This window comes from Notothenia coriiceps, unplaced genomic scaffold (assembly GCF_000735185.1).
Source record: "Notothenia coriiceps isolate Sejong01 unplaced genomic scaffold, NC01 NC01_scaffold00020475, whole genome shotgun sequence".
NCBI classification, from domain to species: Eukaryota; Metazoa; Chordata; class Actinopteri; order Perciformes; family Nototheniidae; genus Notothenia; species Notothenia coriiceps.
In genome coordinates, this window is record NW_011353176.1 from 247,369 (window position 1) to 264,304 (window position 16,936).

Genomic DNA, 16,936 nt, shown 5'->3' on the forward strand with positions numbered 1-16,936 from the left:
TCCAACAGCATACTCTATATTAAACAATTATGTTCACAATAATCGTGAATATAAAGTTTTTTTTAACCTCCATTTTTAGGTATGGTGAACTTGAAGTTGATTTTGTAAGCTAGTTTTGGCATATTCCAATGGACACTAAGCACCCAGCACGGCATGTGCAGTGCGTAAAATGTGCCATTTCAAGTATCCATAAAGATAGAGATCCGATAACATATGCAAAAGCAAACTCACACTTCATGTTAAAAAGTGTTTCTGGAGAGTGATGAGTTAAATATTTGCCAAGAACTCCATTCTTATTCCAAAAATGTGCGCAAAAATTGTACGAAAATCATCCAAGTGCATTACTGACAGGATGTTATAACAATATATTGGAGCATATGGAAGGTTTTCAGGGAGAAGCAGAACATCGGTGATCCTGAATGATCACTGATTCTGAAGTCACACTTTTTGAAAAAAGTAAAATACATTTGGATGTCACTCAGGCTATACCGTAAAGTTCTGGTTAACCTGCATGGCACTTTATACCATACACATGCACTTGATCGAAATGACAAATAATACACAAAGAAATACAGCAGTGTGAAGTCTGAGAGGGGGGGGGAAGAACGTGAAGGACGCGCTGCCTGGAAGCTGATTGGCTCCTGACAGGCGCTGTTGATTCAGGCGTCCTCCGTGCAGAGAGATAAGATAAAGGCCATATAAAATAGCAGAGATGCGCATCTATCCCTCACTGTCAGCTGCACAGCTCCAGTGACCGCTGACTCCAGCTCCAGAGAGGATTAACGAGGGCTGCATCCTTATCCAAGCATCACCTGTCAGGTCAGTGCAAATATACCCATCCATCCTAAAAACCTGCACTAGAAAAATACGTTTGCTCATAGATTATTATTTATAAACCTGTTAAAAACTCATGGAAAATATTTTCAGAGGAAGAAACAATCTTAAATTACTTTAAGTTATTTCACTTGTGTAAACCTATCGAACCATATATAATATGATTTTGGTTATGCAAAAGAGTATTCATTATTTAAACTCTATTTGACCTCAGGATGTCTCCTAAAGTTCTCTGCGCCTCCACTGATCTGCACACATCCAGAGACGCGGTGACGCGCAGCAGGTTTTCTCCATCTGCAGCCGGTGGCACTGCAGAGGACTCCGGGGAGAGCTTCTCTCGGAAATCCCAGACTGGCACAGGGGGGGAAGCCTCGGCCTCCTCAGGGAAACATGTGAAACAGAGAAGCAGAGGTGAGCCGCGGGGCCGGCGCAGAGTGAAGGCCAACGACAGAGAGCGCTCCCGGATGCACAACCTGAACTCTGCCCTGGACGCGCTGCGGAGCATCCTGCCCGCGCTGCCGGAGGACGCGAAGCTCACCAAGATCGAGACCCTGCGCTTCGCCCACAACTACATCTGGGCTCTGACCGAGACCCTGCACATCGCCGACCAGCGGGGGTACCTGCAGGGGGGGTCAGGGCTTAGCAGCCCGGCAAGTGTCTCCTCAGCGGAGTGGGACTCACCTGCAGAGTGTGCGACCTCAGCTGAGTGTGACCAGAGAAGCTGTTACCCCCCCTCTCATCACATGAAGTGTAACATTTTATCAAGAGATCCATCCAGTGTTTTCCCTGTCACCTTTTATATCGAATCATTGTGTGGTGAAAATTACCAAAACTCTTGGCAGTGACTCACTTTTGATGAAAAACTCTGAAAACATAAAACTGCATTTCTCTTTATAGTTGAACACTTTTAGGCGCGTTTCTCTCCCACACATAAGTTCAGGGACATCAGAGCAGGTGTTTCCTTTCAGCAACCAAGGGCAAATACAAATACATGCAGTGACGTCACTGATTGAGATCCTAATTGGTCACTCACTCTCAAGCTTCTGCCCAATCAGATCTTACAAAAGCACCTTCACTGAGTTCCCAAAACAAACGTACTTTACAAAGATGATCATAAGTGTCCTTTAAGATCATTTCTGTTGTTTTTGGCATGATTTCCGGGCCATGTTGCACTTCAAATTTTGAAAAGTTCTTTACTGGAAGAGCATGAAGCACATTCAATGATTAAGGCAGACAAGACAATTGCTGTAAGCTAAACATATTTATTTGGTAATGACATTCAAAAAGGTTATTTTGAGCTGTTTTTGCTGCATAAAAGTCTATTTATTTAATAAAATTGTAGAAAACATGTGTCAAGAAGTGGTTTTTCCTTGTTTCCATGATTCAAAAGAACATACTGAACATGTACAAGGACAAATATTATTCAAAATTGATTTTCCTTTTGTAGATGCCAAAGTCAATGTGCAAATCAACCTTTCTAAAGATGTCGTTTTTTCTCGTCGTGCCTACCAGGGACTGCTCTGAAACATAATGCGAGAGACCAATTTAAAGTTTTCGGAGTAGCATGAGCTGCTAAATGCTGTAATGTCTGGGATTATGTCATGCTGTCAGAGTGGAGTGTAGTCCGAGGCGGAGCCCAGCGCTCTACTTGGGGAACACGGTGACCACGTCGTAGCCCTCTGGAGGCGTCACTCGTTCACGTGCGTGCTTCTCACAATAAATTTGGTCCTCCACAAAGAAATGTCCCTTCTGTTTGAGGTTGACGTCGCAGTCTGTGCAGGTGTAGCACTCAGGGTGAAGGAACTTGTCCCTCAGCTTCACCACCAGCCCCCTGAAAGAGAGAGGTAAAGATCACATTTCACTTGATGAACACAGTTCTTAACTTCATCCAGACAATTATCCATGAACTGGATTTCAAATATTTGGATTAGCTTTCCATGTTATGTGCAATGTGAAGTGTAAGGAGCAAACCTACATGGGTAAAAGTGTTTGGACAGTAGAACATTACATCGATATATGACTGCTACAAAATTGTATTCTAAAATAATTGGCATCAATCTGATTCTTAGACCTCAGACACAGGGTTTCCACTGACATACGTGTTGTTATGCCTCTATGACACACAGACAGTAGAGAGACATGTAAGGAAACAAAGAGAGACAGACACAAAACTCAAGACCAAGCCATTATGTTTCTGATATACTGCTAACTATGCCAGGAAATGGTGTGAAGTCAGAATCAAAATAAGTACTAACCTGAACCAAGGCGGATAATATTGTTATTGCTACTACACATGCAATTTATGCAAACATTCAAGATTGTAGAAATGAGAGTTACATTTTTAATGTTTAAAATGGAGGTCTGATATCATTTAAAAAACACAAAAAAGCACTATTCTAATTATCACAAGAAAATAGATACAAAACTTAGACTTCAAAAACAACACAACATTGAAATGATGTTAAAACCACAAAGGGTTTGTAAGAGTGTCTGGACACATCCATCAGTAAGTGGATCTGAAAAGGCTCGATGAGTAAACACAACATTCACAGTTCAAACCCGTCTCAACAAGTCTGGTTCTGCCTTTTTCAAAGTATCCGCCTGAATGCTTTTTATCTTCTCAAACCTGGTTTGCTTGCTTTTTAATAAAAAAAGGTTTCCAATCCCAAAACCTTTCAAACACAGAACAATTCAAAGAGAAGAGAAATCCCCCCACCACACACTAGTGGATCAGTAAAAGTTGATCGACGATTATATTTGAATGAGTCTATAGATTGTTTAGCTTTTTAGGAAACCCTACATGTGCCTTTAAAAGGATATTACATCTCAAACAGGAACTCAAAGTAGGTTGAAAAAGTAGAAGAGAATGTAGTTTAATGGAAATAAAGTATTTCAAGGCGACTGCTGCCACACTTTGGTATTGGTAATAACTAAATTCAGCCACAAGGGGGAGACAAACTGCAGAATGTGGAGGATGAAATCCTCTTTAATGGTCACACAGCCCACACAGTGAAACGTGACCTCTGCATTTAACCCATCCTAGTACTAGGAGCAGTGGGCAGCACCCGGGGAGCAATTGGGAGTGGGGGGGCGTATGGTGCCTTGTTCAAGGGCACCACGGCAGGGCCCAGGAGGTGAACAGGGACCTCTCCAAGTATCAGTCCTGGCGACCTTACGGCTCCCAGTCCAAGCCCCTACTGACTGAGCACACTCCAGTAGAGACAACAACCTTTTGTGTTGCGTCACAACATTGTGACAATGTGGACATTTTAAGAGTAAAAACACTACGCAAGATTACCAGCAGGCGTCATTGAAAGTAGCGTCTCTAGAGATTAGATTCCGATGAAGCCATAAACACTGCTCTACTTCCTCAGTGTTGCAAAAACAAACTGTAAAACATTACTGAGGAATCAGAAATTACTTACACAATCCCGGATCCACATTTGTCACAGGAGGGTAACTTGTCCGTGTTCCCCACCGAGGATCCCATCTTTGTTGCGGGTGCTTTCACACTCCTGAACCCGGACGGTTTATCAGGGTCACCTACACACACACACACACACACACACACACACACACACACACACACACACACACACACACACACACACACACACACACACACAATCCTTCAGGTCTCACAGGCATCTAGCATACTTCCTTTTTTGGGGGATTTTGTCCTTTTAAAAACACCCAAGAAATATGTAAAATGAAAGTGAAACATTGTAAAAGGGAATTGCTCGACCGCTCTTTGAGGAAGCTGTGAGGAATAATTCGGATGTGTACCTGTCTCGAGGATCTCCTGAAGCACTTTGAATGAAGCAGACTGTCGGGGGGGCTCGTCATACTCCTGGTTCTCCTGCAGCATCTTGTACACTTCAGAGTCTGCGACTACAGGGGGCATCTTGCCTGCCTGCGAAGGATCTGAAGCAGCTCTGCAAAGCAAGAGTACAATTCAATCTGTCTGCAGAGGACTAGACAGCAATCACTTTTCATTATTCCTGATGCATTAGGAGTTATAAAAGTGCACGAGAACCAAACCGTTGTACATGTACACCATAGGACTTGCAAAAGAATTAGAACATTTAAGTAAGTATCCAAGAGAGTGGAGATCTTACACTGTCAAATCTTGTTCTTCCTAGTTATTGTGACATTGTTTATCTTCTCATGGTCTTAAAGGTGGCGTTTAGTGACAAATAGTCAAATTGTATTTGCCTTTAGCCGAGTGGTTACTGTTTGATGGGAGATGAATCACACATCAATAAGAGGCGTGTGACTGAGCTAAAGCACGAGGGCAGCCTTTAGGGCATGGAGCACGCTGTTAGACTTTGACCTGCAAACAACGCACTGCTGTGTACGGGGGCAGGAGCAACACTATTCAAGAGACCCAATCAAATATGTATCGTTTTAAGAGTAACCTTTATTTTAGATGTATTTCATTTGCTATATCTTGCGTGAGATTGGCCTTCATACTAGGAACTGAAGCACTTTCCCTTGCCAAAGCATTCCATTGACTGCAGAACAGGACAGCTTCTGGTCCACCACTGCCTCTGTTTCTCCAAACAAGAGGCGTGCCAACCCTCATCTCCTGTAGGTCAGACTATACATAAAACAATGCAACTCCAAAACACCAGAATATCCTTTTCATCTGGATCCAGTCTCCATTAGGATCACTTGACATAAAGCGGTGTCTCAGGATACTGTTACAGCCTGTTTCTGTTTTGTCAAAAGGTCAAATCATATATTTCCACCTAGTGGAGACCTCTGAAGTCCATGGAATTTGCAAGACTACAATTCCCACAGAGCCAGCCTTTTAAGACACGCACATGGGCATTCTGTGTGGCAACAGCTACGAGACACAGTTCTAATTACGCTAAAATATAACAGTAAAACAGACCATCTATGTTTTCTATTTGGTCTTACTTGTGGCTGAGCTCATTGGCTGTCACGATGGTTTTAACTTCGTCCACTGCCTCGTTGAAGTCCTTGATGTTCTCTGAGGAGTAGAGACCTGAGGGGCTGTTGTACTGGTTGGTCACCACTGTGGGGCCGAAGCCGCTGAAGGGCAGAGCGCTCCTGTTGTGGGTGGAGCCTATGTGTTTCACCTCCTGTAGAAGAAATGGAAAATGGTACTGTTCAAGCTTTTTGTGAGTAACCAAGCATTGAAGTAGTGAGCGCAGGGATTTGTGACATAACTCACACACACTCAGTCTGAAACATGCAACACTCGCGGTGCAGCTCGATGCGATGGTGGTCACTACTTTTGACGCCTTTAGATGTCACTTTATCATAAACTTGCACATGTAGAAACATGCAGATGACTTCCTGTTATGACATATTACTCAATATCTGAAAACACCCAACCTCTGCTGTTTTCAACAATGAATACAAATGTTTTGCATCTGCACATTTTAGAAATGAAACTGTTCAGCTGAAAAATATTTGCGTCTTGAACTGCTGCTTCCAGTTGGACTCAGTCACACATCATTTAGCAGGGATAATGTAGACTGGGGATTTGGCCTTAATTATAGCGAATGCTTTTTAAAGGCAATTACGTCATGACACTGGCATCCCATGAAAGTGGCGCATGTAGCTCATGCTTCTCAGTAGGAACACGGAAATGCCTCCACAAATAGCTCATGCTTCAAGCATCTGACAATGAAATAGCAGAATATTCCAGAGTCTGAAACTGACACTAGCATTGACCAATAGCCCTAAATGTAAGAAGCATTGGTTTAAAGTACTAAAACAGTGAAGTGACAGACTCCAAACAAGCTTTCCAAACATGTGGAGTGACAAAAAACATCTGTGACACACACACACACACACACACATACACACACACACACATGGCCAACATGAATTCACACTTTGGCCGCAACTTTCCGCTCAGTGGGCAGGAACTGAGGCTTGCGTCAGAGTTGGCAGATAAACTACCGTCTCCTAGGAAACCTCCTGTTGGGAAGTAAACAATGACTTCATCACTGGTAGTATAAAAGAAAAGAAAAAAGAAAATCAGCCCACAAGGTTCTGTGGGCGCGGTGGGAAATGAACGTGCAGGCTTCCAGAAACTCTATGGCTACCTGTAGAGATTCCAGTTACAGGCTGAGTTAAAGAGGTATTCAAAGATGATTCTGTCTGATGTTGAGATGGTGGACACACACCTTTTGCTCTGCTGCCAGATTCATCTTGTACGGATGTGATCTCCCTTCCTCAGATGAAAGCGGGGACCACAATTTAGTTTCTGACCTGCAGAAAAGAAGAAGGACAAGATCACAACATTATCTTACAATAGCTTTAAATGCAACAACTTATCTTGTGTTACCTGTGTAGCGGCACAGAAATATACCATGCCTGTGTATTTCAATGCAACAGACCCTTTGCATGTTTATCATTTAGCTCTGACAGCTCACCCAACCCTGCATTCAACACATTCCCTCTTAATTTCAACAAACATATTTGTTTCAACCTGTCCATTACGACACCTCTGCTACTTGAAATCATGGTATGATGTCATGCACTGACGCAGTTGCAGATTTGCAACACAGCTTAGCATACACACATTTCTCAAACTCAAGTGCAACAAAAGAGAGACTTAAGCAGGATGAATAACCATCACGTCACTCCCTGAACACCTGGATGGCAGCTGTCTCGTATTACTCAGGGTTTTTCAGGCCCTGCGGCGATGCAGATCAGACTGGCACATGTAGCTACAGCCCACCTGTCTACGGAGAGCACCATCTCCTCGATGCACCCCTTGATCTTGTTCTGCGCCGCCAAGTGAGTCATGGGCTCAGTCGGTTCTCCGTCGATCGCCAGGATCATGTCTCCAATACACAGGTTGGCCTGGGCAGCTTTACTCCCTGGGGTGACCTACAACACAGGAGACATGATTAATGATAGGAAAACACAACTCTTTTTGGGCTGTATGGAAGCTGGCATACTTAACCCCTGGAACTGCAACAATAAATCAAATGATAGGTCAACAAAAAAACAACACCAACTTTTTGGACAATCTATTCATCCTTAAAGTAAAATGCTGTTTTTAGCCACTTAATATGGAGATGTTCTGCTTTTCAATGTTTTATATCATACGACATGTAAAGATATCAACTTAGAATTTGAGAAAACAGGATGGAAATGTCTTCATTTATTGATGTTTTATAGAGCGAGCGATAATATTTAGGCAAAAGTAAAATGTGTAAACTAATTGATAATGAAAATCATGGTTGGCTACAACCCTATGTGATGATTTGAGGTTGTACTTTTATTTTTTAAAGAAATATATAGAAATAACACCACTTAAGCAATACATATCTTGAATCATTAATAGGTGTAAACCACACCTTTGATTCACTGTACAGTCAGATATAACTTTATAGTCTGAAATCTTGTTTTCTAATCAGAGCTTAAATCGTACATAGTTTAACTCTGACCTTCACACACATCTCATTATTTACAGTAAACACAGACACTCGCATAGGTGTTTCAGATAGAAAACAGCATGAAGCAGAGGGAGATTCCAGCTCAGTCCAGGAATTCCTAATCACTTTTCCATGGGTGGAGTGTAGCGACCACGGTAACAACATTTACAACAGGAACAGCAGCCGACACTCAGACGAAGTACACAGAGGAGGCTCATACTCTGAGCCACTACTGACACAGGACTGTATGATGTGTAATAAAGATTTGCATTTAAGTTCTGTTGTGAAGTAACACAATGGGTTGAAAAAGCTCGAAGAGGCGTTCAGGGACACTCAGGGATGTCAAAAATAACAGATTCTTTCACCAACATAATACTTTTACTTTGAAATTATGACTTTTAAAATAATTATGACAGCTGAAAGTTATCAGAAAGTCTGCAGACACTATGAAATACCGGTAACGGTATACTTACACTACAGTGTTGTTTAACTTGTAGCATACATTTAAGTTTACAGTTAAGTAATGTATAAAAAAAACATAATTCACCAGCAACTGAAAAAAGATATCTCAAATAACATTGTAACTGAAATAGGGAAATAAAGCTACAACAAGTGCTCGAATTAAAACGCTGCAAAGTCATTAATGTCAGTAGCTGAAAGTACAACATGCCGACACTAACAATAATTCACTTTAGCTACATGTGTGACATTAGTTTATTCTCTATGAAGTAACGTTAGCCTTTTGTTAACACCAGCTAACTTTAAATAGCAGTGTGTCCTCGAGAGAACACAGCGCGAGGTGAGACCTTTTGTCGGCACAAACCCAGGTGTGGTTACACTGAGTTATGAAGGAGCAGCTAACAGTAACACTTACCCGGGAAATAGTCAGGGGCTGCTCGAAGTCCTTACCGCCAACCAGCCTAAAGCCCCAGGGTCCAGGCCCCTTCACGACTACCCGGAGAGGCATACCGTTAATTTAAGTTTTTAACCGAGTCGTTACGGTGTTCAAAGCTATGCCTCAGACCACCAGTTCACTTCCTACAGCATATGACATGTGCAATGATCGATAGGCAGAGTTAGAGCCGCAGCATCAGAGGAGGTGGACCCTCAGGTTACAGTCCGACGAGTAGATTTTGAAGTTTCCACGCTGATAAGTGAGAGTACACAGATCGTGTATTGAGAAAATGGATCACTCCATATTATCTATGGGGAACTGACCAGACTTTCATGGAAGTCAGGAGATTTGGTCCTAGTGGGAGAAAGAGCCCCAGGAACAGCAGTAACCTTTATATAACCATCCATTTGTCTTAAAAGACTAAATCTAGCAATTACTTAATCCTTATAATATGTACCCATGGCCAAATAAAGTGTATTCCTCTGGGCCAAAATCTATAAAGAAAAACTCATAAATGAGTTGCACTGGGTGTTAAAGTTCCCTTAAGACAATACACTTGGGCACTGTTTGTTTTTTGGAGTCAGTCCCACATACAAATGACTGCTGCTGTACATATTTAATTGAGTGTTAATCTTCAGGACTGCATCTAAAATAGTGTCCAATAAGCCAAAAACATACGTAACATTAGCTAAAAAACTGAACTGCAGTGCCCAGCTGAATTAAGGTAGCCTATGTTGGTAGTTTAAAAAGAAATAAAAACGTAACAATACATTTTGAAGTTAAACATCGAAGAGTGGAGAGCAAAGCCAGAAAGTGAGACAAACTGCATTGTTGGTTTTGGTCTATTCTTGGCATTTATTTACAACAAGAAAATAGGTTAAAGACTGACTCATCCCTAAAATTAAGAATAAAATGTTCTTCACACACACAATCAAAAATGCCTCAGACCTTTGTTTTTGTTCTGTCCTGATAAAATAAAAAACAGGAGAGAAAATGTTATCTCCCCCCCCTCTTCCCCATTGTTTTTGTAAGGACTCCTGTGTGTTATCACTTGATTAAAAAAGCAATGTGTGTCGAGAAAACACTGGCACATCAACACCAGACATCTGTTACTTAACAGGCGCACACATTAATTTTGAAACTTTGTTTTGAACACATTTTTCACCCACAATAGTTTGTATTTGAATGCTGATTGGGGGCTGTAGTTGAATAGCCTCATTTGGAATTAGAAACATTTTTTTTCTCAAACTGACCCCAAACCAGCAAATTACACAATAATTCAGCAATCATTTGAAACATGGTTAAGAACGTAAATAAATGTTTTAAGTTCTTATATGACCATCACTTAAATAATATCTTAATGGAGCTTAAATAAATAAATAATAAATATTCACTACCAAAACGGCCATTTGGGAGCTGTGTTTCCAAAGTTTAAATGCATGTATTTGAAAATAAGTGTTCAAATGACTTGAATTGTATTGAACAACGTATATAACTTTGTAAACAGATGTGTTGATTACGTTTTTTTTTCTGTTGTTAATTGCGTCCCCGATATACTTACATTTATTATTTAAGTATTTTTTTTTCATTTGTTATTCCTTCTTCTTCTACAATGCGAGAAAAACATGTTTCTTCACAAATTCAAGGTAAAACGGGGGGGGGGGGGTACCCACACTTTGGTTTGAAATACTTACTTTAGTTGCTTTGAAAATATGCCATTATATGTTATACTTTTCACCTCAATGAAAATAAACTAATACCGGAGCAGAGTGATCCCTCTCCACGATTTTCTCTTCTCAGATGAGCTCCTGTGTTTGTTTTAGGGATGTCGGCCTGCCGGTACGTCACCGTGTTTATATGCAAGTTTACCATTTATGGTAGAGCTAAATCCCAGGATGTGGAATGTGCCGCTCCCAAAACTTGAATTCCTGCCAGAGGATCTCTGTTGAAAGTGGAGAGAAAAAGCCCTGACCGAATGAAACACGTCCTCTCTTGTGGGCTGTACTTGCACCTTTAACAGGCCTTAGGGCAGCCACTGCAGACTGTAGGGCTTTAAAGTTAAGCACTTAACAATGCATAAGATCAAGTCAAAAGAAAAGTATCTTTCTTATGGCTGTACAAACACAGCTGTCAACATCAACACACTAATGGGATGTTACCCATCTGACAAAAATAAAAATGCCATAAGTATTTATGTACTGACAATGCAGAAGGAATCCTCTAAGATCTATTACAAGCTTATTTCGCCCTTGAACAAAAGACCATTACAGCTCCACCTTAAGCTCACATGAATGTGCGTCTGCTCATTACACAGCCACAGAGAATGTGTCTTCACATGCTCATAAACTTTTAGACTGCTGCATGACTTAACACCATAAGCATGTATAGGCTAAAAGAACTTTAAATGTACCTCTACCTCTGATATCATTCAGATCTTTCTGGAAATCAAAACAGGCAACACACCAAATGGTTTAAACGGTTTATTAAATATTGCATAACACCGAAGTCACAGCAGTGTATAGTTTATTTTAATATTGTCAATGTAACAGCACTGCAAAATGAAGCAAACAAACCAAACCTGTTGCAGGTTGTGCGTCTCAAACTAGTCCATTCTTATGATTATTAATCATTACGTTTAAAGCATTGTGTCACACTTTTAGGTACTTGCACAGTACAAGTTCTTAGCAAAATGTTCTCCCATCACAGAGACTAGGACTAATGGGAAAACCATGGTTATATTAAATATGTCATGAATACATTTCAGTGATACTCCCACAGAAATGAATGAAAATGAGGCACAATTTCGCATCTAACATAAGGCATTATGATCGTCACAAATGGCAGCGTAATGTTCATATGCGTCAAACTTCCTGTGCTCGGTAATGCTCCACTCTGTGCTTTAGCAAAAAAATCCTTCAGGTAAATAAACCGCTGCAAGTGACAGCAGTCCTTTTTTATTTTACATATTTACAAACCTTTGTGTGCCATGCTGCCTAATAGTCTGCATTTTTACATATGTATGCATTGCGCCACATTCATATATTCATACATTCATACATCCTGTGAGGTTTTCTGGAGCACGAGACAATCTAGGGTGAGTTGTGTTGTGACTAAATGTATATCAATCCATCAGATAGTTTGTTTCTTTAACACATTCATGCTAGGCCGGAGTTACACAGGAACAAGAATGTTTAGCCAGCAGTGGAGGGAAAAACATGCTTTGTGGTGTAACAAAATACCTGAATATGATATCAGTGCTATACAGGCAAACCCATAATGCAGCGTATTACCTTGAGAAAACATTCCTTTGCTATTGTTGGCAAAATTGTCAGTGGTGACAGGAAGAAACTCCTTAATTTGTCTCAACAGCAAACACTGATTGCTGCTAAATTTTGTTAAATTAATGCACTTTGTCAATTGTTAAACTTCATGTATCACTTATGGTAGTCACAAACAGCTTCAAACCATGTTCCAATCAGGTCAATGTTTATCATTGCTGCACAACTGTAACCAAAACATAATTTAAAAAAAACAAAGATATAGTAAACATACACTTTTAGATTTAGTGAGAGCTACTGTTTTATCTTTCAAAACTTCACATTACACTAAAAAGGAAGGCCTTCTGATAGTCTGGCACTGTTTGATTAGACATGTGTGGATTGGGGAAATGATCCGACTTCAGTCTAAAACTGTCTTTAAAGGGACAGTTCACTCAAAAAAAATAAATATATTTGATCTCCCTTAACTGTAATGCTGAGTTTGTGAGATGCGGAGTGTTGCAGATTTTGACCGTAAAGACGTCTACCTTCTCCCTAAATAACGGAACTAGACTAGGCTCAAAGTGCCAGAAAAATAAAATAGAAAACATCCAACGGAATGTCTCTTTACAGAAATCCTGTCTTGGCTATTCAAGATTATCCACAGTCCTTATTTGGAGCAGTTTCATGAAGGAACTACTTTCTTTCTACCAAACTACACCCAATAACAGTGTCGCCACGCAGAAGGAAGCAGGAAGCTAGCCTGAAAAGTAAACATAATGGCATCTTCTTTGGCTAAACTATGAATCGTGAATCGTCCATTAATAGATGTAAGCGTAGTGATTCGATAGAAAGAAAATAGGTCCTACATAAAACTACAAGGTCTTTGGATTATCTTGAGTAACTGGGTCCAGCTTTTTGGAAAGATACCTTGCTTTTGAGTTTTTGGGCACTTTTAGCACCATAGGCGTGCCATCTCTCTCTCGATTATGTTGGAGAGAAGGCAGACATCTTTACAGGTAATGTCTCCAACTCTAGCCCCAAAACCATCTAGATTGATACAGTAAAAAGGTAGGAGGAAAAACCTGCATTTTAGGATTTTGGGGTGAACTTTCCCTTTAAAATAACACTTAGCAATCACCATACAAACTGCCTCCCTCTGCAAGCCTGAGCAGGTAGTAACACGTGCTAAAACTTATTTGCAAGTGCTATTTGACAGCTCTGCTAGAGATTGATGAGCACAGTGCAGCGGTTGACGACAACAAGGAATTTGAGGAAAAAAGGAGCAGAGAAAAACAATGGCTATCATCTTTCCATATGTGCGTGTAGAGGATCTATTCTGATATATGGCGTGTGTTACGGGACGTGATGGTGCAGGAGATGTGGGAGCTCTGTTCTCGCAGGAAGACGGCTCTGATGCTCTGATAGCAGAACTCAAAGCCATCTTCCAACAGGGAGTTATTGAAGCTCAGAGAGCAGACAGTCAACCCTGTCATCACTGCTGTTTGCTTAAAGCTAACGGTGGCTAACATTCAGGCGATGGCTGATAGTTTCATGCTCCAATTGGATGGATTTATACAGTGCATGCTGACCTTATTATTTAAATCATTCCACTAACTGTATCCAAGTCATAACATATGAAAATATGTAGCCTTTGGAAGGCCTCTTAAAGTTTTCTGTACACATTTACATAGCTAAAACATACAATCTCGTCAGTAAGGGCATGGTTAAAATCTCAAAATGCTTTTAAAAAAAATCAGTATTTTTATTTTCTAAGACACCTTTTTGGCTTTACTTAAAACATGATTTAGTTCTTTTTGTGATTAATCTACTATTATGTTGTGCAGTGGAATCTCCCTAAATGACCAAACAGGGAGTTAAGTGCTACCACGCCTGTCTGTAGTTGCGTTGGAGCAGAGCGTTTACCACCAGCTACCTTACAGGCTTCACCCATCAGCAAACACTTCTATTAAATGATAAATAAATAGATTCTGAAAATATAGGATGTGCACATAGACGGTTTCTCTTCACTTTATCAGACATGCAACACAGTCCTGTATTTGTGTTTGCTGTGGTTACTTGGAAAAAGAGAAGCTAAAATCCCACTTTTTAAAGTATTAGTCGTAATATATAACAACTTTCAAATAGAAAATAAAGGCAATACTGAACTGGTATCTATAGCTTAAGGTTACACCGAGTTGTAAAGATTGAGATGTTCTGAAAATACTGACTTCTTGATGATTCATGAAATGTAACAGAAAGTAAAAGTTCATCAAACACAAGGCTGATTATTTAAACTTCAAGAGGACACTCATTTTAAAGGGGACCTATCATGCAAAATGCACTTTTGTACGTCTTTTATACATGAATATGTGTCCCCGGTGTGTCAGGGAACTCACCAAGTGTCAGAAAACACAACCCTCTCTCTTTTCCTCCATACCCAAATCTCTAAAAACGGGGCTGCAACGGAGCTGATTATTATTTGAATTTTTCTGACGTCAGAAAAGGGGTGCTCCGCCTATATGGGCAACTCTCCACCTATCAGGGGAATGAGAGACCGCTCGAAAGCACTGGAGGCGCTGTAGTACATATGCCAGGCCTGTAAGTAGCGCTGTAGTCTGCCACAAAAGCAGAATCAGCCCATGCAAAAACAGGGCTGGAAAAGAGCAAATAGAGCGAAATGAGGCATGGCTAAAATGCATGATCTGTTTGGTATTTTGAAAGAAAAACTTCACAGACATGTTTTATATAGGTATGGCCCTACAATATATTTCAAATATAGCATGATAGGTCCACTTTAAGTAATTTCCTCAGATCTAAAGTAACATTTCCTGTTAGACACGTATATAAAATTCATACATATATTGATCCAAACACGGTAGGTTTTCTTCTGGAAGCAGAGGCATGGTTTGTACTTAGCTAATCATAATAAACGCCTCTGTTCCTGGAAGGTAGCTCATGACAAACAGCTCCAAACACACGTCCCATAAAATTACATTCTGAATCCTCCCAAGTTGCGTTCATGAAATAAGATCCACTCTTTAATCCATACTCTGCTCTGCTGCCGGCCTCAGGACTGACGTGCTACGTGAACACTCATACTGTATATTAGTTGGACAACATGGAAGCTATTATCTGTACAATAAAAGCTACTTTGTGGTAGATTTTCACGGAGAAATTCCACATGTGGAGACGGATGATTTCTGTCAAGAAGTGTGTAAATTGTGCTCAAGGTGTACACCGTGCTGAGGTCTAGGCAGTGAGCGGCCTCTCTCTCCGTCCCCCCGCAGTCTGACATACCTCAGGATGAACTGATCACTTTCCCAGACAAAATGGATTCGCCCGGCTAAATGACTTTGCTAACCAACAGCCATGCACGATAGTAATGACTTCCAAAGCTTCACAGGCCACCATGTGTTACAGCCGACATCTTTACAGTTTCACCTCCTTCACGTAATTCCCAGGGAAAGTCCCAAACAGTTTTGTCCTCTTTGAGGTACCTGGAGAGAAAAAGAAAGAGAAACATGGGTCAGGCAAAAGATAGTAAAAGGATATTTTTCTCAGATTTAATAAAACGTTTAAACTGGTTATTATACAGTGTCAATTGAACACTGATGTCTGTCTATATGACCAACACAAGCTAACAAGATCATCAGCGAGAAGATTGGCTACTTCTATTCAGATATTCTAAATGCCTGTCACTGGGTCAGTTTGTAGAGAGCAATACATTACCAGTGATTACCCTATTATGCTAATGTTCAGCTTTAATTATTGTATTTTGTGCTCCTATTGTGACATGTCTCAATGTTTTAATGTGAAAAGCTCTTTATTTTTCTAATACGGCCTATGTTGCAGCACATTTTTTCACCCTCTATGGAGAGAAATCTGTAGGATTTTAGACTTTGCAGACCATTTACAATGCATACAAACCTACTTAACACACTACAGGAAAGGGTTAACCCCAAAAGGTTAAATGAGTCTACTGGGAAAGTTCCGGCAGAGATTAAAAAAAAAGGGGGACCATGAGAGAAAACAGATGGAGAAAATTGGAATTTGGAAGGATTCAGAACCATGTCTTTTTTCCACTAGACTGGTATGTAATATGTCTATTTGATTTATGAAATGAATTGCAAAATGTGGTTCTACATCAATATATACATTTAGTTGGTGACTTCAACAAAGAGAGCTAAAGCTTTAAAGCTTTCACCAGGTGAAGATCTTAACGACACATCCAGAGAAAACACTTCTGCTTTTGAACACAGGGGGAGTCAAGATCAAAACTAAATAAAAGTTCCTTTGGTTGCTTTAGGCATATCTAAAATTAAGTGCAAAGCCTTACGTACATTGCACTCAATCCTGTGCTGTCATTCTCTAGAAACCCTATATGGAAGGATGTGACATGGTGAAAACGACTCTACTTCTGCCCTGAGCATGCACACGTGTACAGTCCTTTGCTGTCATTCAGCAGAAACCCTATACAGATTAATGTGACACAGCGAGTATAACTGCGTCTCTGAGGAATGTTT

General features: G+C 40.5%; 2 protein-coding genes across 2 annotated transcripts in view; both read right to left on the reverse strand.

Annotated features, from left to right (window-relative positions):
* Positions 1 to 2,080: 2,080 nt before the first annotated feature.
* On the reverse strand, positions 2,081 to 9,394 carry pdlim1 (PDZ and LIM domain 1 (elfin)). The gene is made up of 7 exons (XM_010779608.1): positions 9,133 to 9,394; positions 7,556 to 7,707; positions 6,999 to 7,083; positions 5,758 to 5,942; positions 4,621 to 4,769; positions 4,260 to 4,377; positions 2,081 to 2,665 (listed from the first exon to the last, which is right to left on the reverse strand). The coding sequence occupies exons 1-7, from the start codon at positions 9,223 to 9,225 to the stop codon at positions 2,479 to 2,481; spliced, it is 969 nt and encodes a 322-aa protein (XP_010777910.1). The 5' UTR covers positions 9,226 to 9,394; the 3' UTR covers positions 2,081 to 2,478.
* Positions 9,395 to 15,298: 5,904 nt separating this feature from the next.
* Positions 15,299 to 16,936, reverse strand: part of sorbs1 (sorbin and SH3 domain containing 1) — a 40,743-nt gene continuing 39,105 nt past the window's right edge. Inside the window, exon 27 of the mRNA XM_010779621.1 lies at positions 15,299 to 15,910. Within this exon, the coding sequence (XP_010777923.1) occupies positions 15,843 to 15,910 (68 nt within the window). The 3' untranslated portion in view covers positions 15,299 to 15,842. The remainder of the gene's footprint in view (positions 15,911 to 16,936) is intronic.